We start from the raw sequence: 24,722 nt of genomic DNA, 5'->3' as shown, positions 1-24,722 counted from the left end.
GAAAAACACCCAAACACCTGGACTATTTTAATTAGCAATCACGGACAGCAGTCGGCCTTTGTAGGCGTTGTAAAGCAATTACCTTAATGAGCTGAGCAGTAAGTGAATACCGTAGGTTTTCATATGCCAATTTAGTTACAGCAAATCGGGTGGACAATAGATTCAATCATGTGAACGCGGGTTACAGTTTGTGTTTTCCAACCTGATGGAATTAATTGCTATTCAATGATACTGGCGACTCTCTGGGCTGAATCCTTTTCCGTGGCCTGATGAGGGAACTCCTGATTTTGACAGTCAAGAAATCCTTTTCTCGTCATTAACTAACTTTGCTCTTCTTGGTGAAAATATGTAAAATTTCGGTATGAGCATTTCTATTTGCGAAACCCTCCTGCTTACGAAGAGATAGTGAAAGAAATACTGCTTGAAGGTATATCACTGTTCTATAAACAACAAAGGGGAAATTCATTGTTACAAGTTACATCGTAATATATTTTGTGTCGCTTGGGACAGGTTACTTTCCTCGCTGCTTTGATGGAAAGGCGAGGCACTAACACTCCCAACAGAGGATATGCAGTAGTAATAACAATGAGAATTTATAGCGCGCCAAATCCGTCAAAAGTGACCCTCGAGGCGCAAACACTTTTACAAAAGAAAACAACACATGTACATGAATGCATCAAAAACAATATGACAGTTACTGAAAAGGTCCTAACAAATATAGATACAAGTACCCAGGTCTGAAGTGTTTAGCCAGGAAACAAGAATGTCTTCAAGGCTGCTTTAAATTTTAAGAGTGATAAACTTCGAATATAAGGAGGAAATTTATTCCAAAGAAAAGGGTCAGCATGGGTGAAAAAGCGATCCCCCCATAAGTTATGAGTATATGGGATGACATGCAGGAAAGCATCAGATATCTTATTACCAGGAGAGTAACCCTAGTGGCTAATACGATCCAGTTTTCAGCTTCAGCTGATGCATCTAATCTGTTGACAGAGGCTGGAGGTCTTTCTTTGCTGATGATAGATGATTAAGGAAATCCTGCTCTTTGAGCATGAACTGTATGAGTTGGAATCCATAGTAACTCGCTAAAGAGCGAATTTCAATATTTTCCGAGCTAAAAAACGTAGCTTTGGTCATTAAAGTCCAGTGGCGTAGCTAGTATTTTACCAGTGGGGGGGCACAAAGGGGCACCAGCATCTTATGGGGGCACCAGCTTTCAGTGGTGTGTGTTTTGGGGCTAAGTCTTTGTTAGCCTTATTCAGTATCCATTCATCCATTTTTTTTCGGGGGGGGGGACCTGGGGCACCGGGAATGTGTGAGGGCACGTGCCCCTCCCCAGGTCCCCAATGGCTACGCCTGACGCATGGTGTCGTCACCGTGAACAATGGGTTACCCCAAGGAGATTCAATAAATGTTTTGGCGCAACGCTCGCGCATGCGTTCTTGAATCTGATGCGCGCGCATTTTTTTACAAATCATAATACCCTATCGGTGGAAGAGGTGTTCCACGGTTCGAATAACCTCCCACGAACGTTGTGCCACCAGTGGCTTATGGTTCTGTTGGCTGATTTGTTCCATGGCAAGAAAGCTTCATTATAACGAGTAAGTAAATGAAGTGGACGGGAGTTGGAATTGTGAAAGAACAGTCTCATCTTCTTTCACCTGCCGTTTAGACAGAACTAATCCAGGAAAAAGTGATGCAACGGCTGTTTTATGCTTCACGATAGAGTGTTGCCGACAGTTTTTTGGAGAAACCCGACACTTTGCAAACGCTACTTTTTGAAATTATTCTTGCTCGTCTGACTAAAATGGGAAAACCAAGAAGGCAATTTCACTGAGGTTTGGCATGAACTGACTGAACGATGATGGACTCGCATGAATCACGCTCCTTGTGTCTCTGTTGGATTGGTGATAATGTAATCTTGCTCTGTTGCTAAGGGCTAGATGGCTGGAAGGCTTTTAGGCAAAGGAGATTCATTTCCTTGGGACTAGCCGTTAGTCCTGTCCACTGAGTTTAAGACGTTGTTAACGGTTTTACAGCCAAGTCAGCATCTTTTATCATAGGCTAACGCAAACCTTGAAGCAAATGTAAAAAAAAATTCAATAATACAGCAACAAACGACGCGACGGCTTTCGGCATTCACTTCATATTGTGGTCACTGCTTCGAGCTCTAATTCAATACCGTAAGTTTCTGTCTTTTGGCAAACCCTAATCTCCTGTGCATGTCATGAAAGAGCCGTATATGACAGTTAAACAGCCGTTGGTATTGTGCACAATCTGAAAGCACGCACCGCATGCCGTGTCTGACTGGACTCACACTGAGTCCAGTTTCACATCTCTCACAGTAGACCCAAGTGGAAAGTTCCAAGCTAGCTATCAACGGACCTTCACTGAAAGAGGTAATGTGTATAAAGTGCTGCTTCAAATGGCTGTTCTTGTATTTGTTTTGTTTAAACCACTCTAGTGATATCAGTCTTTTCAGAAAAGGGTCGATCATTCTTTATTTCTTTTAAGAATGCACAGTAAATTGTACACTGAGTGTGAGAGACGCTCTTAGCAGTAAGTACACGGTTTCAGACGCTCTACGGGTTGATGTTGACTTAATTTTTCGATTTACCGCTATTTGTTTCATTTTCGAGCCACTTACGAATTTTCATTAAAGTGAAACACTCCTTTCATTTCAACTTATATTTCACCACGCCTCCTATTTGATTTTATTTCATCATTTTGTCATTTGTACTGCTTTTGCATGTTGATTGTAGAATATAATTTTGGTTGTTTGTCTTTGTGTTTTTCTTGTTAAACTTTACTTTTAACCACTTTTTCCTTAGTTTTCCCTCACTTGTACCTCTTTTTCTGTTATTAAACATTAAAAAAATAACTATTAAGAGGTCAATTTTTGTATAACTTTACAGAGCAGATTACAGTATAATGATGCCGATGTTTCCCATTTGAGATTGCTGTTACTGACTTTTATGCATCTTCATTCCGTCTGGCGTTATTGTTAGTGTGCAACTGTATTAGACTGATTGACAGATTCTCAAGTCTGTCGTCCTCGCCTTTTTTGTTTAATTAACAACGTCACTTGACGCTGTGCTGTGTTTCTCTTCTGACTGGTTCCCGTTTTGTTCCTGACCTTTCCTCAGTATGCATTTGCTCAGCAAATTCTCCAATAAGAGCTCCGTGACATTGGGCGCTATATCGGTGACGTATCAGGGTGTTGGCCACCGGAGGCAATATTGTGCACCTTTTTAAACCAAGAATTGTCTATGCTTTATTGAGGACTGTAGGGGATGCTTTTGTCTGTGATATCAGTCCCTATTAAAAGACATTGCTGAGTCTATGTTTTTCAGTCCAAATTGTGAATTACCCTCACTGAAAAGTTTTTTGGAGAAAGGGTTGCTTTTGGTTTGTTTTTGAAAAATCTGCCCCGTGCAGAAGTACCCTTGCATAGAGTAAAAAGAGCCATGTTGGTCGGGGGTGTTCAATTTTGTTGGTAGCCATGCGACCGTAACGCATGCAATCCATAGTCGTTCGTAAACCAGAAAAGTTCATCCGACCAAAGGAGCCTCTGTTGCTATGAAAATTGCACCCTTTCTTGGTCCAGCTCGGGTCTCATTTATCACCAAAGAAAAGGATACTCGGACCAATAAGATACCGAACATTCCAGTGAATGTGCACAGATACATTGTAACGCAACGTCCTCCATGAAAAGAAATCACAGTTCTGTGTATTTGCATTTGTATTCAAACCAAAATACACCAAAATACCGTTCAAACACCACATTCAAATTAAAACTAAGGTTAACTGAAACTCAAACGTGCAAGGTTTGTATATATTTTCAATTGCGCTTTCCTTTTAAAGTGAGACATCGTTCGTTACGATCACTACATCTAAGGCCAATAGGCAGAGTACAGTTCCCCAGTGCGATTGTTTCAATTGTAAAACGTGCTTGTGCTTGGTGAAAGCTGGGATTAGAGAAATGGTAATAACTTTCAAGACTTGATTATAGCTTTTTGGTCGGAATATCATGTGGGCTTGAGGAGTTTAAAATCAGTGGCCTACATCCCTCCTGGCATGGTGGGATCCAAGGTGAAAAGCTGGATACTGCTCTGTTTGAGATATGTAATTTCACCTTTCGTTTTCTGAAGCAAGCACTATTTTGTGCACTTCTCATTTGAATTAAGAAGACGTCAACAGAGGTTCCAGTTGGAATGTTTCCAACCACTGGCAATAAACTTGTAGTCCATAATATTTTGATTAGCTGTGATGCTGCAGGTCTCATGTGAAATAAAATTTGAAGCAAAAAAAGATGTGATGTCTTGTCTCTTTGCAACAGATTATGTTTCTCTAGAGCCACGAACTCCCCTGTGCCGCCAGTCAGTGAAGAGGAGAAGGCGGGGCTACATGTCGTCACCGGGAGTGGCCCCAGATGGAGGATGGGGCTGGTTCGTCCTCCTCGCCGCTCACTCCACCTTGATTTTTCGGGAGGGTATTGCCAAGTGCCTGGGTGTGTTCCTCCCCACGTTTCGGGACGTCTTCGGAACAAGCACTTCCCTGATTGGTATGATCAGCTCCCTTTGCGTGACTTTCGCCGATTTTACAGGTGAGTCATTTCTTCCACCTGATGCACGATAAGCCCAAGCCGTGTCTAAAAAATGGTTGTGGCTGGAGGCTGAGCTACTTCTAATAAGAAGAGAGTATAAGCGCTGGCCACTTTTTCGTTGGATGTTGTTAGAAAGATTACTTTCCTGGTTGCTATGAAGTTGATACTCCAAAGTGAAAGTACATGCAGATCTTGACGGGATTTGGTGGTTACAAATATCTGCAGTTGCTTTAAACTCAAACCAGTGATGTCCACGTCCAATCAGATCCGAAACCGATCGCGAATTTCAGTCGGATTCAGAATGGATTCAAATCCACACTACAAATTATCTGAATCATCTTCCTCGATGTCCAGTAAAATTCAGCTGTGCTTATTACTTGTTTGAAATACCTGAACCTGTCCGCTACTGCTCATAAATCATTAAACGCGGCAATGTTAAGTTCTTATTGAACATTTTCCAGTTCTTGTTTTCTTCATTTTATGCATTCTTGTATTAAGTAAGCGGGAGGTAAGATCGTTTGACAAGGCGCTACCACTGAGCACATACCCTTAAACTAAATTGTGTTGCCTGAGGTTGTCCTTCGTTTATTCTCTTTTTATTTGAATACATCAAATTTAGGGTTAAATGTTGTAAAGCTTTTTGTAAGTTCATATGGAAGGTTACGTCGATTCTTACTGAAACCTGTTTAAGACACGCAAGAACGAACCCGGCGATATGTCTCAATTTACAACCTAGAATTCGTCGACAAGTTATGTTTAGCACTGACTATTTGCCAGATTCGGTTTTGTGTCGCTAGTTTTGCTGGTCAGCCTCGTCGGATTTGGATTGAATCAACCAAAGCCGTATGATCGGAGTGGATGGAGCCATGGCTCTCGGTTTGGATCAGATTCAAATTTTCGCTTATAGAGCTGTCGGATCGAACAATATTAGACTTTCCTTGACCTTATTCGATGCACTTCTTTAACTTGGACCGACTCCCCTGCTCCTTGAGCTCTGGTGTGTCTATTGATTATAAACACATGAAACAGTGCATCCCATAATGTTACACAAATACGAAAATAATTTCGAAAGAAATTTTAACTTAGCATGTCGAAAACTAATTTGGATTAAAAAAATCAGTTACGAAATTTACAGTACTGATTTCGGTAAAAAAAAACAATGTTTAAAAGGTTTATCTGTTGTCAGCCCAGTGACTTAATTTTGCCCATGTTTTTAAGAACAAGCGTTCAGCATTTTAAAAATGGCAAAGAATCTGTTGTATTTTTTGCTACGTCAGAAGGTATCTTGGAATCTTTAAGATCTGCATTACTATGATATGGCCAGTCAGTTTCTAATTACAAGACGCACATCAGACATTCATAGACACAGTTTCCGTGCGGCCAACTCGTTTCATGTCATCACGTGCGCGGCCCAAGCAGATTATTGATTTCGCTCGGGGGCTGCGGCGGTGTATGTGCAGTTGTCCACGCAAAACTGAGCTTCTTGAATCGCAAAAATCGGTTACAATCTGGACGGAGGGGAAACACCATCTTAAAACGACGATGCAGACCAGACAGCATTGTTGTATGAAATGGTTGTTCCGTGCCGGCTTGTGTGGTACAGTCAGTAGATGAACGACTTCACATAGAGAGGAAAGTACCACCTTCCGTCAACAAAATGTTGAATTTGTATAATGGTGATATCACTGGTGCTGGTGAATACAATTTTTCAGGCATCTTGAATTAGACAAGAATTTCGTCAACTCTACTACTCAATCAATTCAATTCCATTTTTCCCCAAACACAGTCGATGAACATCGAATTCGTTTTCAATAAAGAAGAATTCCGAGTCTGCTATCCAGAGCACTGAAAATTCATTTGGGGAAAATTATTCAAAATGTATGCACCATGTTGTCAACCGTTTCATGCCAAGTGGTAATTATAAAGCCATTCTACGTTTGGTTTTCCAACGGAAAGTAAAAAATAATTCCAAGGATATCTAGACGGCAATCAGTGATGTTGCAATAAACGGAAATAAGTTCCGGAGAGATTCACCATCTTACACTGGAATAATATCCTCGATCCGCCGGCGGCTACGCCCAGTACTGATGCACCCTACACGATAACGGGTAGACGGTGGCGCGCCTAGACGCACTGAGACGAGATGATAATACACACGAAGAGAGATGATCGCATCGCCAGCTTGATCGATACTCATCTATATGGCGCACCTGTCCACACAACCTGCCGCAAGGGGAGAAGGAGACGCGCAGATCGTTCAAATGGGAGGAAATAATTTAGGCCTGAGAGATCATGAACTGCCTTGGCAAAAAAGAGGGGGAAGGTTATTACTTGACAAAATAAGATTGTACTTTGTGTGAAAACCTGCGTTTTTGCATTTTAGAGGTTAATGTATAATATCGTGCATTTTCTACACGTCATCAAAACTCCTCGTTTTATTGCGTTTGGACCGCAACAATGCCAGTGTACACGTACCTCCATGCTTGCTTCATGTATACCTACTGTGCCTTTCTCCCCGTTACGTCATTAACCTAATACAAACACCAAAATTGACCTCGCGTGTGTCTGAAATTGGCCGAGTTGGTTTTGGAAATAAATCGCCTCTTATTTCTCTCATGTTGATTTTCGGAAAATGAAATCATTGTATACTGGTTTGGTTGCCAATCTACCTCCCAAATCCTAGATATCGCAATATTCGAAGCCTTTTCCCTACTTCTGTATTAAAAAATGAACTTTGCTTTCGATTCAATTTGGCTGTGTTGTGAATAAGGCCAACTTGAAGTTGTGATGACGTCACTAAAGTTCAGATGATATGCATATTATTCGAGAACTTCAACTCGAGCTCTGATCACTCTTTGCATGTGTACAGGCTTGAATTTGGTTTATGTGGAAGCTGAAGTTAGATCATCAGTGATGAAATTATTAGCAAGAGCCGCGTGATAATTCTCAAAGTTCCTATATTTAAAAAGGTATTCTGGAACTTTAAGTATTCTCCACAGACTGGAGGTGAGCGATGCATGTCAATAAACAGGCAGCTAAAAATGTCACAATGGAAGGTGACGTCTCGAAGAGGTCATCCTGTGATTTTTTTCTGCGTTTTACATACAGTACAAAGTGGAGGGTACTGTTTGTGTGATAGTGTCGAAAGCCGTGGCAAATGTAACCTAAAGCCAGGGTCATATTCCATATCAAAAAGTTACATCTGAGAGGTCGTTTTTCTTCAGGCTATGATGATTGGTATTTAGGAGGTGTGGTCATTCAATTATTTGGTAATGTGACTGGAGACGATTCTTTTGCTGACCCGAAAATTCAGTACCATTGTTTGCAAGACTCTATGGAAGCTCGTCCACGAATCCCACTAAGTTCCCTGACAAGTTCATTGCAGTCATCAAAACATTCCTTAATGGCGTGTCAGGGAGATGGAGACATTTCTCAAGATTTCGGAATAGCAGTGTCAAAAAGGTTGCGTGCTGGCTCCGGTGCTTTTCTGAAGTTCTGTCAGCAGCTCTGTCGCAATGCAAGACCTTAAAAGTGTAGCTGCAATGCAGTTTTCTCCTAGACACATTTTTTCCCTGCAACTATGTACTTTTCTGCAGTGCATGAAAACCCTTTTACACATTCCTATTTGATGACATGCATCGAGAGTGCACTTTTAAACTGTTATAACTAAACATGCTTTTCTGGACATCTGAGGGCGCTGTTCCTGTAATGTCATCCAGGAAAGACGTAGTTCGGTACAAAGGTTTTCCTGTTCAAAACTGGGAACCCAGAATTACTCACTGAAAACGTTTCAGAGAAAGGGATTGATGCATTCTTATTGTACATAAACAGCCATGAATTGGCGAAGAGGAGGAAATTTAGGCAGGCGAAGTCAACGAAAATGTAGTAACCGGGTAACCGTTTCAGACTCATTATCAGCTTGTCCAAAAGACTGAAGATCCCCATCAGGTTTAAACTTGACTTAATGTAGATTGGATATGACCTATTTAAAATGACAAAAAACCGAAATACAAAGAGTTATGAGCCTTCTCAACTTTTCACAGGTGAGATTTGGCCCCAAAGCCGAGAATATGTCATGACGTTTTAAGTCACTACAACGCTAGCAAATTTCGAACTGGGAGCGATTTAAATTCAAAAGAAAGGATTTCTGAACTAAATATGCTACTGTGTTAATCTTTGTGATTGTCTGAAGCAAACTTCAGTCAACACATTTTGATTCTGACGCAAAGTTACCGAACACCTACTTCGGGCTTTACTGGAGGTGAAACGATAACGATAAATGGATAAGGACTGATTCGTGGCTTCTGTTGTAAAAGCAATTTGCGCTGTTCATAACTACGTCATACGATCATAAATAATCATACCGTTTATGATTGTGAGGCCCAGCACCAGTAACCTGGTAGCTCAGATAAACTACGGGTATAACATGCGTAGGCCAGGTCCTTCCTTATTGCTGGGTGTTTTTTTTTTAATATTTTTAATCAACCACTTTGACAAAGTCACTATGCACGGTCCTAGATGAACACAATTGGGCGGGGCCAAAATGTTAGTGACGTCATAGACGGGTCTGATTATTGCAAGGGATGCAGGGCACGAGGGGAATCATGCACACATGTCTCTCGCCCAATGTTTATTCCTAAAATTGTATTATTAACATCTTCCGCCCAACCAAATTGAAAAGAGTCGGTGACAGGCGGCATTGTGGGAGCCAGGGCGGACCAATTACAAACTGGTCCTTGTCCTCCGTGTCTGCTCCGCTGATCGTTTAAAATCTAAAAGCAGGAGCTGAAATCCTAACAACGATCAGAGCTCATCACCCATCACCATAGGACAACCTGAGGCAACTGATTCCCAGTGAGAGATTAAGAGGTGAGTGTTTGAAACAAAGGATAGGCCTACTTTGACATTTAAATCATGTTCACTGCCTTGAAAGTCAAAACTTTTCCCATTATTTTCTACTATGTTTAACGCTGGAGAAGTTTCAAGCGTGAGCCGTGCGCCTCTTTGATTCGGTTTCTGGTCAACATTGATAGAAAATTGCAATCCGGGAAAGCAGCTGCAGGCTCAGAAATTATTTTTCAGATATGCAATCAGAAAAGCATATCTTATCCACCGGGAAAAACGCATTATCCCTCCAGAAATCTGACCAACAACTGGGAAAAAAGCCAAACAGAAATTGAAATAAAAGGTCTCAGAATACGGAAATTATGATATTGTACAACAGGTTACTGCGGCCCTCCTCGCTAACGGGAGGCCACCAAAATTTGTAATAAATTCCGATTTTACATAAATAAATACATCCTGAAAAAGAGATTGCGATTTTATTGGTCGAGAATCGATCACATAATATACCGGTACCATAACTACACACATCCACCAAATCGCAAGGAAATGAACGAACTTAATTTAACAAACGGATAACAATATTGTTAACTTTCCCAAGGTTGAAAGTGTCGTTTTAACTGCGTCATGCTGGCGTGACTTTGGGTCCGAGGTCATACAACCGCGCTGGTAATACATGTGGGTTAGTTCATGCATAATTACAGGAGCACTGGGATGGGGGACAGTCAAACACTATTTTTCCTACGACCAACATTTCCATTTACACCGTTCGTGTTTTCAACTGGGCCGTTTTTGCCATAATTTCACTGTAATAATGTCGCCAGATAACAGCCGGTTGATTTCGAAGAAGAGGTAGAAGTCTTTTTGTTATTCGATAACGTAATGTTTTCATTCTGTGTTACTGTGCCGAATGAATGAATTTCTGAAACTGCCGGTTTTCATAGACATTTCCTTGACGCGCTGTGGCACTGTTCTTGAATCTGACAAAGGAAGCAAGATGTTCGTTCATCCTCACAAGTCTTGGTCTTTTTTTCAAAACACATGTGAGGAAAGTGGCGTGTATGTGTCGCCCCATCCATAATTTAGCCCAAACCCACCTTATATAGGCGTAGTTAGTATACTTTATTTCCATGTCCGAAACAGAATACCTACTCGGTTACATTATCAAAATAACAGGAATGCAGTGGGAATTCTAGATTAAGAGCAAATGCTTGTACTATATGGAACCAGTTACTAACAAATTAAGTGAACGGGTTAATATGCATTATACAACTTACCAACCATACAGGCTATTGTGGTATGAGGAAAATCAGAAACACAATATTTTATTCACTTAATTATTTTGTATTATTCAAATAAAAACTAGGTAATGATTTGCTTCGTAATAAATGAAAACGACAAGGGATGAAGTAAACTACTCAAATAAGAAAGAAAGAGAAAAAAGGAAAGCAGAGGAAAAACGAACAAAGACGGAAAAAATAAGACGGAGAAAATGGTCAGAGATAATAAATGAAGATATGTGTACATTTGCAACTTTATTTGGAATGACGTAAAATGGAAAGCCAGTCATTTGATTATCAGTATAACGTGACTACCGTAACGTTTGAAGGTCTTGTTTGAAATGTTGCGGTGACATGAAAGTAGGTATTGGTTTGAGATGGTCTCTTAACACCAGTTATGTCGCTTAGACCTAGAACTCGAATAAATAAATTCGTTTACTGGGACCGTCAAAATAATCAATATTTGGTAGACGATAAATGACGCTATTTGGTGTTTGCAAAAAGGTTTTCTAGTCAACACGGAGACAATGTTTTAGGCACAACGTTGCGATTGGCCAACTTATCGGTCGCGCGAGAATACGAAACTCTCGTAGCTTTGCAAAAGTTGCCCGTGTGTTCTGTCAGGACACCTGTCTACATGTATCATGTACCACGTGCACTCTGTTAGTCGATAGAGCTGATGTGACAAGTTTGATGCAGGTTATGGGATACGTCCGTAAAGGTTCCCGTTGTGCTTTACATTGGCATCGGTGCAGTCTGTTTCTATCGCAGTTCCTATCCCTACAAGCGCTGATATAAGAAGGAATGTTTCTGTGCTTAAAAAACGGTAAACGTAATTGATTTCACACATGTTGCCACGTTATAATGTATAAAAGATTACATCCCACCTTTACCATGGGTTTCACAAGTCGTTGAACATTGAAGTTCGACATAATTTCTTTCGATTGTCCAAACATTACTTGCGCGGCGCAGTAAATTGTAAAACATATTGGCCCAGTTGAAAATTATTTTACCAATCAGCGTATTGTATTTGAACGTATGCTTCTCGTATCCTTTCTTTGCGACACATCCTTCTCATAGTCCATATACGAGGTGTTTACATCTTTTCTTCTGCGCATGACATAAACTTCCGGCAGGAACTCCAAGATTCACCATACGTTTTAAAACACATGTATTACTTAAATATACATTACATATAACTTGCATACATTTCCGCTGACAGCCGAAAATGCCTAACCATCTCCAATACACAACGCGTACCATGCGGAAGTGGACAGCAAAGTGTTTGGAATATGTTGGAAGTAACCACACTAAAAAGGCTGTCGTTGTACACGCGTCCAAATGACCTTGTATATTTTGGGCATGAGCTGTTTGAATAACTAGCTGGTTCATTCGATCTAGTATGCAATTTGGTCCCGTATGCTCTGTAGGCTTTTCCCTGCCGTTAATTGGATGATCAGTCACCCACGTCACGTAACGTTCCAGGTTTGGGTACAGTAAGAAATGTTCCACGCATTGCGCAGCGCGAAGTGGCGGCAACGCAGAAATCTAGAGCTGACGCAGGCCAATGGGAGACGAAGGCTGCATCTGAATCTCTTGTCTAGAGCTAGGTCTAGGTCTCCACTCCATTAGAAATGCGTGGAGACGCGTAGACAATAGACCTAGCCGTAGCTCTGGAAGCCCGTTTCGGACACGGCCTTTTTTGAAGCGCTGGTGGCAACTTGCAGACATACCGGTCCTTTTCAAGGTATTGCGCATGCTCAGAACTATGCAGGCATGCTCATAACGTCTTAAAGTTTCCCATCACCCAAGTGGAGCAAAGTGTCCCATCCTCCTCAGTCGTTAAGTGCAATACGTTTATTGATATAGCCTACTGACAAAATCTCCCCCTATATCTTTTCAGCATAGTATCATGGCCTTCCTACGAGTCGTGTTTGCTGTCTTCATTGTTGGACTTGCCTCTGACTTGGTGGCAAGGTGCCAGGCAGGCTGTCCGACCTGTCCACCGACGTGGACCCTCCACTTTGGCAGCTGTTACCGTCTTTTCGCCACTCCCCAGACCTTTGACGAAGCCGAGAAGCACTGCCAGCAGATCGCTGGGAGTAGAAAAGGCCACCTGGTGTCCATTCATAACAAGGCAGAGAATCAATTTGTCTACCGAATGTGGACAACTGCCATTGTTAACTACAACTACTTGTGGATCGGCATGGATGACCGCACGAAAGAGGGACACTTCCACTGGACAGACGGCAGCAATGTTGACTACAACGCATGGGGGGAATCCCAACCAGACAACCACAACAACGAGGATTGCGTCCACCTTCGCCCTCAAAAAACGTATGCAGATTGGAATGACATACCGTGCTCTCACAAGTACGCCTACATATGCAAGATGTCCACTACCCGGGTAGGGTAATACGACCTGCAGTACGGTCAACGAGGACAACGACAAATTCTATCAAGAAGAAGACAACTTGTTTTTTTTGGGGGGGGTTGTTGTTGTTGGTTTTTTTTTGAAGATGAAGTAGACAGGCAAACAAAATTTCAGGGTACTCCGTCTAAGTACACACGTCGTGTCTTTAGTGAAGGAAATTATTTAATTTCACCGATACTGTTCAATTCGAATTTGAGGTTTGATGTGTTAACAATTTTGCTTGGAAGAGTTATTTTGGTTGTGGGCTTAAAATCACCATTTTTTCAATAGAAATACGTTATTTCAAATATCCTCTAGCCATAATTAATTTCAGATTTATTGTTTTCAATCAAAAGAAATATCCAGCACTTAAATAAACACCCGCAAAACACCTCAAACTGTTGAATTAAACTTTGCATACGGTATAGTTTCACGTTTCAAACTTATCTGCGTTAACTGTTGATGGAGATTGTTGCTAGCCTAAGGCCACCAACCGAAGGCCAGCAACTGGATTCGCACCCTTGACCCTCTGGTCATGAGTCACAAATCTTAACAACTCGGCCACCTGTAGCTCAACCCCCAAAGTATAATAGTGATAGTTAATTCAATTTCATCACAAGTTTGCAGGTATGTACCAGCTTCAAAAATACTTTCCTTTTTGTTTTAGTTTTTTGTTTTGTTTTGAATCGGGAATTACGGTAAAAGCTTCGCAGTACCAAGTCCATGCCCACGAACCATGTATGAGGAAAAAGGTTACTCTAAACTATGGTTTGCAATACATGCTTTATTCATTACAAGGAGCTGAAGGAATTTTCCAATTTATCTTTGGATTGAAGGCTTGAGCCGTAGGTTGCGTGAAACATTAAACAAAGAGCATAATAAGTTGTCTCCTTGTGTCATTTGATATGTGTTTCCTGTGGTTCCAGCCACGTCACTCCGCATAACTTAATGGTCACTTACCTGAACAAACCACCTTTCGCTGTTATCGAAGCAACATATCTACACTGTAAATTAGTTCGGTTCTGTGTGGTGTCTTTGTTAAATCCAATTTTTTAATCGTTGTATTCGTCTGAGATTCCGAGTGCCAGCTTGAAAGTTACCACTGCGAAATCGTCAAAACCTGTGTGAGGATAATTGCCTATTTCAAGCTTTCTAAAGTTGCTTCACCATAATTTGCGTATAGGATCTCAGAAATGCTGTGAGGGGTCTTAATGAGCGCTGTATTTGTATTTGGCTAAAGGAAATCAAATCTACATGGTTGCATGGAAATTACAAGACAGACAACTGTTCCGCAACCCTCTTTTTCTCGTTTTTTTAATTTTTTTTTAATTGTATTTTTTTTTACATAAGAGAAAGGCCATAGGCCTACTTTACTTTATCCACACGGGAAGACTATAATAACAAGACAATTATGTGCAATTCAAAGCTGGACTGATTTTAAAGGTCGAAAAGACTTCGCATGCTCAGAAAACTGTATGCACAACTGAGAAAAATCTGTGTTGGACGACAAGTCGAATTCGAAATGGAAACACCAGGTCGGACCAAAGAAACCTGTTACAAAAAGTAAACACAAGAAAACTTCTTTGGGCCAAAATTCAAGGAAAGAAAACGTCAAACCGTTTGTACCAATCGTAAAAACTTAGCCGAGAATGACTACACCAGCTAGGTACAGATTTAAGCCATTTACAACACTACAAGACAGCACCAAACTTTCTTTGCTTCCCATACCCCTGTTCATAAAAAATCAGATTTTTAGCATTTATTAGAAGTAATTTTTTCAGTTAACTGACCCGAGAACATACTTGCCTATCATATCCCACTGTCTAGGTATAAGGACGAATGAAATCCTGTCATTGTTTAAAGGCACCATGTAGATTGTTGTTATTGTGTCAGATATCTTGTGTTTGTATACCAATGGGTCATTCTGAAATGGACTGGTCTCTCAAGAAATTGACTGGTCGGTATAACTTGTGTAATTATCAGATGACATCTTGTGATGCTTCTGATCCCATTTTGAAGTTGTCCAGAATCATCCTGCACATGTGTTCTTCTCAGAGCTTACGAAATTTGATATTTTTATTTCAGAATCGGAGAATAAAATAATAACAGATATCTTGACAATTTTACTTGAGTTGATGCACAAGATCTGCAAATACAAAAAGTTGGCCGTCATAAGATAACATCCAATATTTTGGATAGCGAGAAGTTGTTCGTATACTTTACTCACCACAAAATGCAATGTTGTTAGAGACAGTTAAGTAGAAAAGCTGATTTATTCTACATGTTATGTCATCTTAATAAGGCATTCCCTTAGGAGTGGTCATTCTGTTAGTTGAGTAGACTTGCGTTCACTGAGAGTTTGCACAGGGCGCCCTCATTGACGTGGATTTTGATAGTTCATGTCAGTACCAATTATATGGGAGTATAAAGGATCTGCTCTTGCCTATCATAGGGAAGCAGTGACCCGCCCTTGATGAAATGAAGTGAGATGTGTACTACCTTGTCATGAAATGCGGGCACCAGAAAATGGAAACAAACATCAGAATTACTTGAGCTGGAACAAAATATATATTCATGTTAACCCAGATGAATTCACCACAGTGGTCTTTTTTAACTATCCCAATTCATCACAAGTTCCTCATCCAAATACCTAGCCTTAGATGTTTTAAGCTAACAGAACATCTGTTTGCGTGGTTGAAAATTAACGCCCCACTTTGCACAGGGTCTGGGATAACAACAATTCCGGAGGAGATTAAACGGATCCAAAAACGCGTTTTAATAAAAGTTTTAATTTTAATTCTTATCAAGCCAATTTGCAGTATGTCTTACAAAAGTCCTGTAGTGCCATCAAGGATATTTTTTTCAAAATGTGAAGTATATTTTTTCGCAGTCCGTTTGTATGAGTTCGTTTGTATGAGATATGCACCTGTTTGTCTTATGAGATCCATATTTAGAAATACTGTTTCTAGTTTTAGAAAAATATACTAAAGTTTCCCGAGTTCGTTTGTATGAGATAATCTTTTGAAATTCGTTTCCATGACCTGTTTTGAAGTTCATTGCTTACTCATGTTTGGGTCACTCTACACTGGGAAGCTTGATGAACGAAATGCACTATTTAATTAACCAAACATATTTCAATTCAACCAAGCCTATTTCACAAATCAAGGTGAGATGCCTCCCGAGGACAGTCTGACGACCACTAACTTTAATGGGCCATTTGCCATGTAAGCTTTGAGCTGAAATTTAAGCCAAGTCACATTCCACGCTGGGAAAGGATTAAATGTTTGCAAAACACTACACAGCGCAATCTTACACCTTTTCTTGCATGCAGTCTTCTGGTGCTAATATCGTTTTCTGTTTTTCACGGTTGATTTGTTTCCAGGTCTCATAAGCGGACCTCTTTGTCAGCGGTTTGGTTGCCGCCCTGTTGCCGTGGTAGGCGGTATCTTCGCTAGCTCTGGTCTGATCATTGCTGCTTTCTTTGCGCAGACAACCCTTCAATTGTCGTGGCTTCTTGCTGTTGCCGGTGAGTCGTCATTATATAACATGCGGAACAATTAGTTTTAACCCGAAGAACCCTTTTGGCAGGCACAAATGACCAGTAATTGAGCGTGATAACCCGATATTTAATTCTGGTGTTTAGTCTGTTGACTGCGCACACGGACCTCAAACCGTAGCACACAGAACCCACATTGGCAGCGTTCACTCTTTAACGTTGTCCGTGTCAAGCGGGAACAAGAGAGGGCGTGTTTTATAAACATAGCAAAGGCAGTCCTGCTGGTGAAACGTTAATTTGAAACAAAGGTGACGGGACCAAAGAACCGTGTACGTAACTCCAGAAAAAATAGTGTACAAAATATAAGCAATGTTAGTACCTTGACGCATTGAAAGAGAACATTGTTACGCTCTGTCATCCACAGATTTTGGCTTACATGCACTTTTCCAAACAACAGTATAAACTATCGATAAGACGCTACCCGCGTCGAGCAGAAGTACCCCTGTCATCGGTTGAAAAGAGCCATGTGGGTCGGGAGTGTTCACTTTGCTGGTAGCTTCGTACGCACGTGTCACGCATTTCATAGTCGTTCGTGAACCAGCGAAGTGCATTTCCTAACGAGGGCGCCTTCGTTACTAGGAAAATCGCGCCCTCTTTCGATTGCACTCAGGGTTTATAACTGCGGTGGCGCCGCACTCACACACGTTCTTCAGCTTTACGCGCGCGTACATTGTGCAAATCACGACACCCTATCGGTGAAAGATGCTTGCAACGCGCGAGTACCACCAGTCAACGAGCATTGTGCCACTGCAGTAACGGCTTCTTATTCTGGTTGCCGAGCTGATTGACCTCGTTTACCCAGCACCCTATGCAATAGCTCTATACAGGTACATGTACTGATGACATATCACCCGTGGTTACCGCAGTGCATGGTGGGATAAAATGGGGGTCGTCGTATGGTACGATCGATGTGCAGGGGAAATAGCACGCGTGCACGTTCGATCACAAGAAAGTGACAGGTGCAATTTTACTGTTTCCAGTTTTGGAGGATAATTTCCCTGTAAGGTGCAAACGATGCTCACACATAACAACTGCCATTTTGAAACGGGGATAATCGTAGCCTACTCATACGTACGATTGCATATACATGTAATATACACCAATGACCCCCATTCTATCCCACTACATGACATTTGTATGACGCCGGCCAGGAAAGAATCTCATGACTACCGGGAATCTTGTATTTGCACGGTTTTATTTTCAAATTTCGTGTAAGCATCTTATATAACTGACTCGTCGTCGTCATACATTTATCAAGCATGCCTCTTATAGGGCATGCAGACTTCAAATCTAAACATCAAGCATATTATTCGGTTCATATAATACTTTCATATTGGACAATATATTTCTGCATTCTCTCGACAGGTATTGGGTTGGGGCTGGCCCTGACTCCAAGCTTAGTTATGATCAGTCGCTACTTCGACAAACGGTACAGCATGGCGAATGGCCTGGCCTACTCGGGCTCCGGCGTGGGGATTCTAACATTGGCACCTCTCTCCCAAGTGCTGATCGACACGTACGGTTGGCGAGGGGCGCTGTCCATTATAGGTGCTATGTGCTTGCACGTGACTGCATGTGGAGCGTTGCTGAGACCGCTTCGTGGATACGATCATGGGAAAAAGGACGAAGAAAAGCACGCCATCGGTCGTCGATACCAGCGGATTCCGTCGAACTGTGACGAAAATGGTATCGATTCCTGCGCGGATACAGAGGAAGACACAATCACACCGGGTGGAATGGGACTATCTGAACCGGAGAAGGAGTGCAAGCGATCCTGTTGTAGATCCTGCTGCAGCAGTTGCTGGGAGTCGAGTGAGGGCATCCTGGGGCTTTCACTATTCACAGAGCCACCGTTTGTGCTGCTGATGGTCGTCCAGTTCTGTGGGCGCTTCACGTACATGGGCTGGCTCATTTATCTCATTCCACACGCCATCGAGAAGGGCATCAGCCCCATTGACGCCACTTTTCTAGCCTCGGTTGCCGGAGTGACTAACATCATTGCGCGGGCTAGTCATGGCGTCTTGGTAGACAGGAAGTGCCTGACAGCCACCCAGCTGCTGGCTGTAGCGGCCATATTGGCCGCTGTCTCCCTGCTACTAGATCCTGTCCTCAACACCTTCAACACCCTGACAGCTGCCTCGTTGGCTTATGGCCTAGCCAGTGGCATCTACTTCCCTATATCGGTTGTCGTCGTGAAGGAGGCTGTGAACCCCGCCAAATTCGCCAACGCGCTGGGATGGTCGTACGGCTTTGCCGGCGTTGGGCGAATGCTTGCTGGTTTTGTCACAGGTAAAGACATAATTAGCAGCAAAATAGCCTTCCGATGACCAGACTATTGATATGAAAAGTCCACGCTCTCTGGTATTAGTATATCTGGTTGTCGTCCATTCGTTTTCAAGATGTTATTCGCAACAAACTCTCCAGGGACGCCATCTTATTTTCATTAGGTTGTTACTCTTTGAGAATTTTTCTAGGTGACAACTTTCTACTTTCAGTAGACCATCGTTCTGTGATGAAGTTATCTCAGAATACCGACTTAAACACCCCCTCCATTTTTGCGTCATTGCGTTATAAATGATCTCAGAATTTTGACTTCTAGCCGGTATGTCATTATCAGGAGCTCAAATATGTCATGGGATCGCAATAAATATGATGGCACTTCCAGGGCTCCGTAAACACGGGATTCCTCGTTTTATGACACATTGATTTGAATGCAGCGAAGTCTAAACCTGTGGTATTTGTCTTTTGAGATTTCATGTTTATACCTTTCACACAGACCACCTTCTCACTCTTCGCTGTCTACCTATTAAGATGTTATTTTCTTGCATTTTTCTCTCACCATGTAGGTTGGCTGTTCGACTATTTCGGCAACTATGATATCTCCTTTATTGTGCTGGGGAGCATCCAACTATCTGCCGTTTTTCTGCTACTCGTCAGCTGCTTAATTGAATACTGCCGTAAATCTCGCAAGATTGGCCTATAGCTCTCCGCTTGGACACAGGACACATACTGTCAGGTCATTAACGAAGACAGTCACTGTTCAGTTCCTTGGCAAACTAGGTCCATTGGTCAGGTTTTATTTTGCCCCAACAACTAACCGAATATCTACGTTAACCAACCCAACGTATTGAACACCAAACCTTGGTCGTTTAACCTAAAAGAAAATACACCATACGAGTTGAAGATCTAATTTAAACTTAACCCACAAAACAAACAATGACGATGGCTTGAAAGTGCGGTGAGAAGTGACATGAAGTGCCCTTAGAGTAAGTCCATTTTCTGGAATATTCAAGTGATGCGGGATATTTTTCTTTTATATTTAAGCGTTGTATAAAACGGCATGAATGTTTCTTACCTGCACGATGGAGGGATTCAGTGATTGAAACATTCAGGCTGAAACCTAGTGGCATTACTCTTATCACAACACTCTCAAGTATTTGTTATTTCTAGGATCCCTGAGCTGAACCAATAGAGGGTGCAATTTTCCTAGCAACAGAGGCTCCCGTGATCGTCACTGCACCGTCTCTGGTTCGCAAATAAGTATGAAATGCAGGCACTATGTTTTCATCCCGACCAGCAAAACGAATGTTCCCCACCAACATGGCTCTTTTCCATCGACGAGGGGGTGCTTCAAGGCAGATACAACAACTGGCGCATCTATAAAGTTATCACGATGGCTCCCTTAACTAATAATACTCATATTAGCCTACTTGTAGTAATTGTAACCCAAGAGTGCATTTCGAAGGAACAGAGTGGCAGAACCAGCCCCCAACAGAACATTGTTGTAAGTGGTTTAGAGTAAATGCACTTGCTCATTTTCACGAATCCCGTGTCTTTTAGCAAAGGCGCCTAATGGTTGGTTACCACCCACTCAAAAACTGTTAGCAAATTAAGGAAATTGAATACATGTCTCAGAGAGAGTCACATTTAAAGATGATAAAAATGCTGCAAAGTCTCACCTTTCAACGTGATAAACGTGCTAATTAAAACACATTGTTGGTTCACTTTTTACATTCGGTGCCAATTTTAAAGACGATTTCTGAAGACTTTCCATTCCTTTATAACGTGTGTACACTAGTATCACTTATTGCACATACATGTATGTTATTAATGTAGAATGAGGAAAGCTTGTAGTATACAGATATTTGCGGCCAGCTTTTTCTTTTAAATCCACCACCAAAGGGCACCCAAATACACGTATTCGAGTATGCGTACGTTTATGTCCGAGTTGTCTACGTTTGATTTGCCTTTTACATTCTTTCTTTCGTGATCGTTTATTGTAACCATGTTCACAATGGCCACCATTTGGGAAACAAAATGGCGTCATGCCCGACCACACGTCGCAAATGAAAGCATGCGTTCGAGAAAAAACCCATGGGGTCGGCACAGGTTAACCCGAAGTCGCTCGATTACATTTGACGTCATACCTGGGGCACACACAGGGAGGTCACTGGGTGTATCCGGGGTACAGTTGTTCCATTCGATTGGAATAACACCTCGTTAGTAATTAGAACTAATGCACAAACCTACAAGGAAACTCGCGCTGAGGCTTATCAAACAGCTTTGGGAAAGTGATCCTAACTCCAGAAACGAATCTCATTGTGGATGTCATTGATACTGTCATGTTACACATTATGCCTCAGCCATAGGTTGAGACTTAAAGGGATTGCCGTCCAACCCTAATAAGCCGGTTAATTTGTAGAGAATGTGTCCACTATGATGGCCTGTAACTTTTTTTTCCTGTGTAGAGTATCCATGTATCCACACCGTTTACAATGAAAAAGGTTACTTGGTGGAAATTGAAAACAGTTATATCATGTGAAATGTAAACCTGTGTATAGTGTTACTTATGGCACACGTGATGCACAATTTGATATTATAAACACTTAAAACAATAATTGAGACAGATACGTACATGGTGCGTTCGATTGGCTTACACGGGGCAATTCTGACCTAGGGATCACCGTAAGTGCTGTGTCACTCAAGGTAGACGGTTGGGACGAGGTAAAAACCGAGTCAACTCATGGAAGCTAATCGAACACATCCTTAACGTGGTAACTGCTTATTGTAACGCACTGTTCCTGCGTCTCGCTAAAGTGCAACAGTTAAATGTGAAATTAAACATTTGGTATCAACGTATAGAGAGGCAGACCCATCGCTGAACATTACCCACTTGAAAGCTTCATCGCATTTGATGAAAAACGGACGCAAAGTTGGATCGTGTTAAACTTTACTAATTTACTGCGTGCAGGTACAATGATAGGCGTACAGTTACAACGATGACATAAAATGACGTCACACGCCGCTCGCATCTGTCTGCGTCGTGATATCTTGCTTTCTGTTAGCGATCGTTACTACCGTTATCACTGAGACTAGGCTAAGTAACATCGTAGCCCCATTGTACTAGTGGTGAGGTGACGGTGACTTAATTTTCAAATCGTGCCCACAGGCAAAACGAAAATGAGACACAACTTAGTATAATTATGTTTATCGAAAATAATGAAACTGAAAATTAAAAGTGCAACCTGAGGTGTAAATGACAACGTACCAGGTTTTAAGATATCCACCATTATTCAGATTATAGATTATTATCACCACTCCTGAAAATAATTTTTGTGGAAAAGGTCACTCTAAAAAGGAGTGAGTCCTCTGTAAAAAAAAAAAACTCGAAAAGGGTGAAAACCACTTTAAAAGAGTGAAATTTCCTCTCGTCTCTGCTAAATGGGATCCTCTTGTGGAGTGATTTCCACTCTTTTGAATTGGTTTTCAATCTTTTTAGAATGGATTTTAAAAAGTCTTTGTAGAGTGGTTTTTCACTCTTTTGGAGCATATTTCAAGAGACACTCTTTTTTGACAGAGGTTTTCACTCTTTAAGCTGTAGACTTTTTTGTCTGCGAAATAAATGGGCCCAAGGGTAAAAAACAGTATCGCAAAAAATGATGCAAGAGTTCAATTTGTGAGAAAATAATGTTCAACGACAATCCTCTAAAAGTATGCTTGTGGGTATTGGGTGCTGGGTATTGTTGATGCACTACATGAAAGCAATTGTTTGACATTATGCAATTAATCTTCCTGCAATAAAAAAACAATCTTGAAAACGGAATCGTTCATGAAAGCAGTGTCTTTTTGTTGCTTGACAATTTGGCAATGTGCAGTGCCCGCCTACGGGTGACACATGAGATGCTGACCGAGTTTAAATTCCACCCACGGCAAAGAGCATGGTATAGTCTTTCGTAACTCAACGATGGTTCTTTAATTGGGGGAACTTGTCTCGTATTCAGGTTTATGGACGTTTGGCGTGCCGTGGGACGCGAACGCTGGATGTACGGTCTCGACATGGGCACTGGGCGTCGTCACGCAACCCTTTAATACTAGAAAACGAGGTTGGAAATATGTTGATAGAGACGTTTTTGCGACTTGGTCTGCGTCTTCGGTGTTTTCTAAACAAATGAGCACATAAGGTTGTTGTTTCATCAGTCTTTCAAAATGACGGCATATGCAAACGCATTTTGGGGGGGGGTGTCTCCAAAGTGAATTACGTATCCCCCAATTTTGTTCTTGAATGCAGCAAACCAAAATGGTTGTACTGTCTTGTAAAATCGTCTGCTAAATTATACCTTTTGTCGTAGTCATAAAACCTATCCCTCTTTTCACGCTGGTTTAATCACTTTAAGGTCGTCGCTCAGAGGACGTAGACATAAATGTTTCTAGTGAGGGAACACACGCCCCTGATGAAATGATCCCAACCAACCTGCCGCTTCATTGCCACGGCAACTTCATTTTTTGCACAATATCAAATAAAAGCTCATCCCGACATCACTCCCCAGATTACACCCATGGTTTTAGTTTTCGTCCGGCACCGTCAAACCACAGTACCCAGACGTTGATTTCAGTGGGCGCTGTCGGTCTACAGGTGGCTGGATGGTGCGGATCCGCCCCGATCCGAATAGCAAGAATGACTTTGAAACTTGGGGCAAGTCGTTAATAGACTGGTTCATTAATTTAGGCTAAGCCCAGTCCAATTACAGTACTGTGTATGTGGGGGGAGGGCACAAGACAACACAAGTCGAACCCCCTCCGCAGGTAATAGGAGCGGAGGTGTATTATTTACGTTGTGGTTAGATACTGGCTATTTTTGGAGGCAAGTGAATTTGCAAACCATCAAATCCATAAATGGTGCGTGAACATGGTGCGTGAGACATTTGGGTAAAAGTACGCATGTGCAGTTGCACCAACCTCACTGGCCTCGTCTTAACTTGTCGCCCATCATTTTGCTCATACTTTGCAAAATCGCCGTTACACGAGTATGACTGGTGGTCTATGCATTTTTATGTCTGTGCTTCTGTTTGACTTTCTAATAACGGAGAACGCCCTCAAGGCTTTATGCCCCAAAGTGTCTCTCGCGCAGTATGTGCGATTACTTTCCACGCTCACTTGTGGCCTCGTCACTGGTTAGGACACCCATGCGCGATCTGTGGTAACAGGCGATCTTGGGTTACTCGAGGTCCCCCAAATGGGTCAGAGTTTGCCCCAAATGGGTCATAGGTAATGCAGAGATTAAGTTTGCGACACGAATTTGAACTGTCAAAAGAGCCAATTTGCATCAGCAAGATTAAATTCTTCATAACGTTTCAACAGTGAACCTTCATTCGCATTGTTCAACTAAGCCACTACATTGTCACACTGCATTGTGGGATACCAACCGAAGTATTAACCGGTTGGACAGACAGCATTTTTTAGGCTGGGCCCCAATAAGTTCGAGAGGTCGTGGAGTGACAAATCATATGCAAGCCCGCTAGCAAGGGTAACCAAACGGCAGTTAGTATTTGCATTTGGCCTATTTAAATCCATACATCTTGTTTCGACTGCTTAAAGCAAACTATTCCAGAAATTATGGAACGCCAAAGAGGCATTTAACGTGATCACCAAATGAAATTTAGATACATGTACTTTAGTATACATATGCATGTATCTATTGACTGGCAATGAGGTCACTGGTGCACGTCTATTCGCCAGAGGGACTGT

General features: G+C 41.8%; 1 protein-coding gene and 1 pseudogene across 9 annotated transcripts in view; both read left to right on the top strand.

The window, feature by feature from the left end:
* LOC110983543 (monocarboxylate transporter 13-like) overlaps window positions 1-22,800 on the top strand; it is a 62,861-nt gene extending 40,061 nt beyond the window's left edge. For 7 of the 8 annotated variants that reach the window (XM_022242858.2, XM_022242859.2, XM_022242857.2 and 4 more), the window contains 4 exons: window positions 4,340-4,606; window positions 16,524-16,667; window positions 18,063-18,986; window positions 19,544-22,800. In XM_022242858.2, coding sequence (XP_022098550.2) covers window positions 4,340-4,606; window positions 16,524-16,667; window positions 18,063-18,986; window positions 19,544-19,680 — 1,472 coding nt within the window. In that variant the 3' untranslated portion in view covers window positions 19,681-22,800. Of the gene's footprint in view, window positions 1-2,318; window positions 2,400-4,339; window positions 4,607-16,523; window positions 16,668-18,062; window positions 18,987-19,543 lie in introns of those variants that run through there. The other variant, XM_022242864.2, reaches the window with a different exon arrangement.
* Window positions 9,314-14,023, top strand: LOC147797562 (alpha-N-acetylgalactosamine-specific lectin pseudogene; annotated as a pseudogene). Its single transcript, XR_015426989.1, has 2 exons — window positions 9,314-9,475; window positions 12,632-14,023. The product of XR_015426989.1 is annotated as an alpha-N-acetylgalactosamine-specific lectin pseudogene (transcript).
* Window positions 22,801-24,722: the final 1,922 nt, after the last annotated feature.

The sequence above is a fragment of the Acanthaster planci genome, linkage group LG10 (assembly GCF_054643075.1).
Source record: "Acanthaster planci isolate LZ-2023a linkage group LG10, COTS_SCS, whole genome shotgun sequence".
Classification (NCBI taxonomy): domain Eukaryota; kingdom Metazoa; phylum Echinodermata; class Asteroidea; order Valvatida; family Acanthasteridae; genus Acanthaster; species Acanthaster planci.
This window is presented reverse-complemented; position numbering and strand designations above follow the sequence as displayed.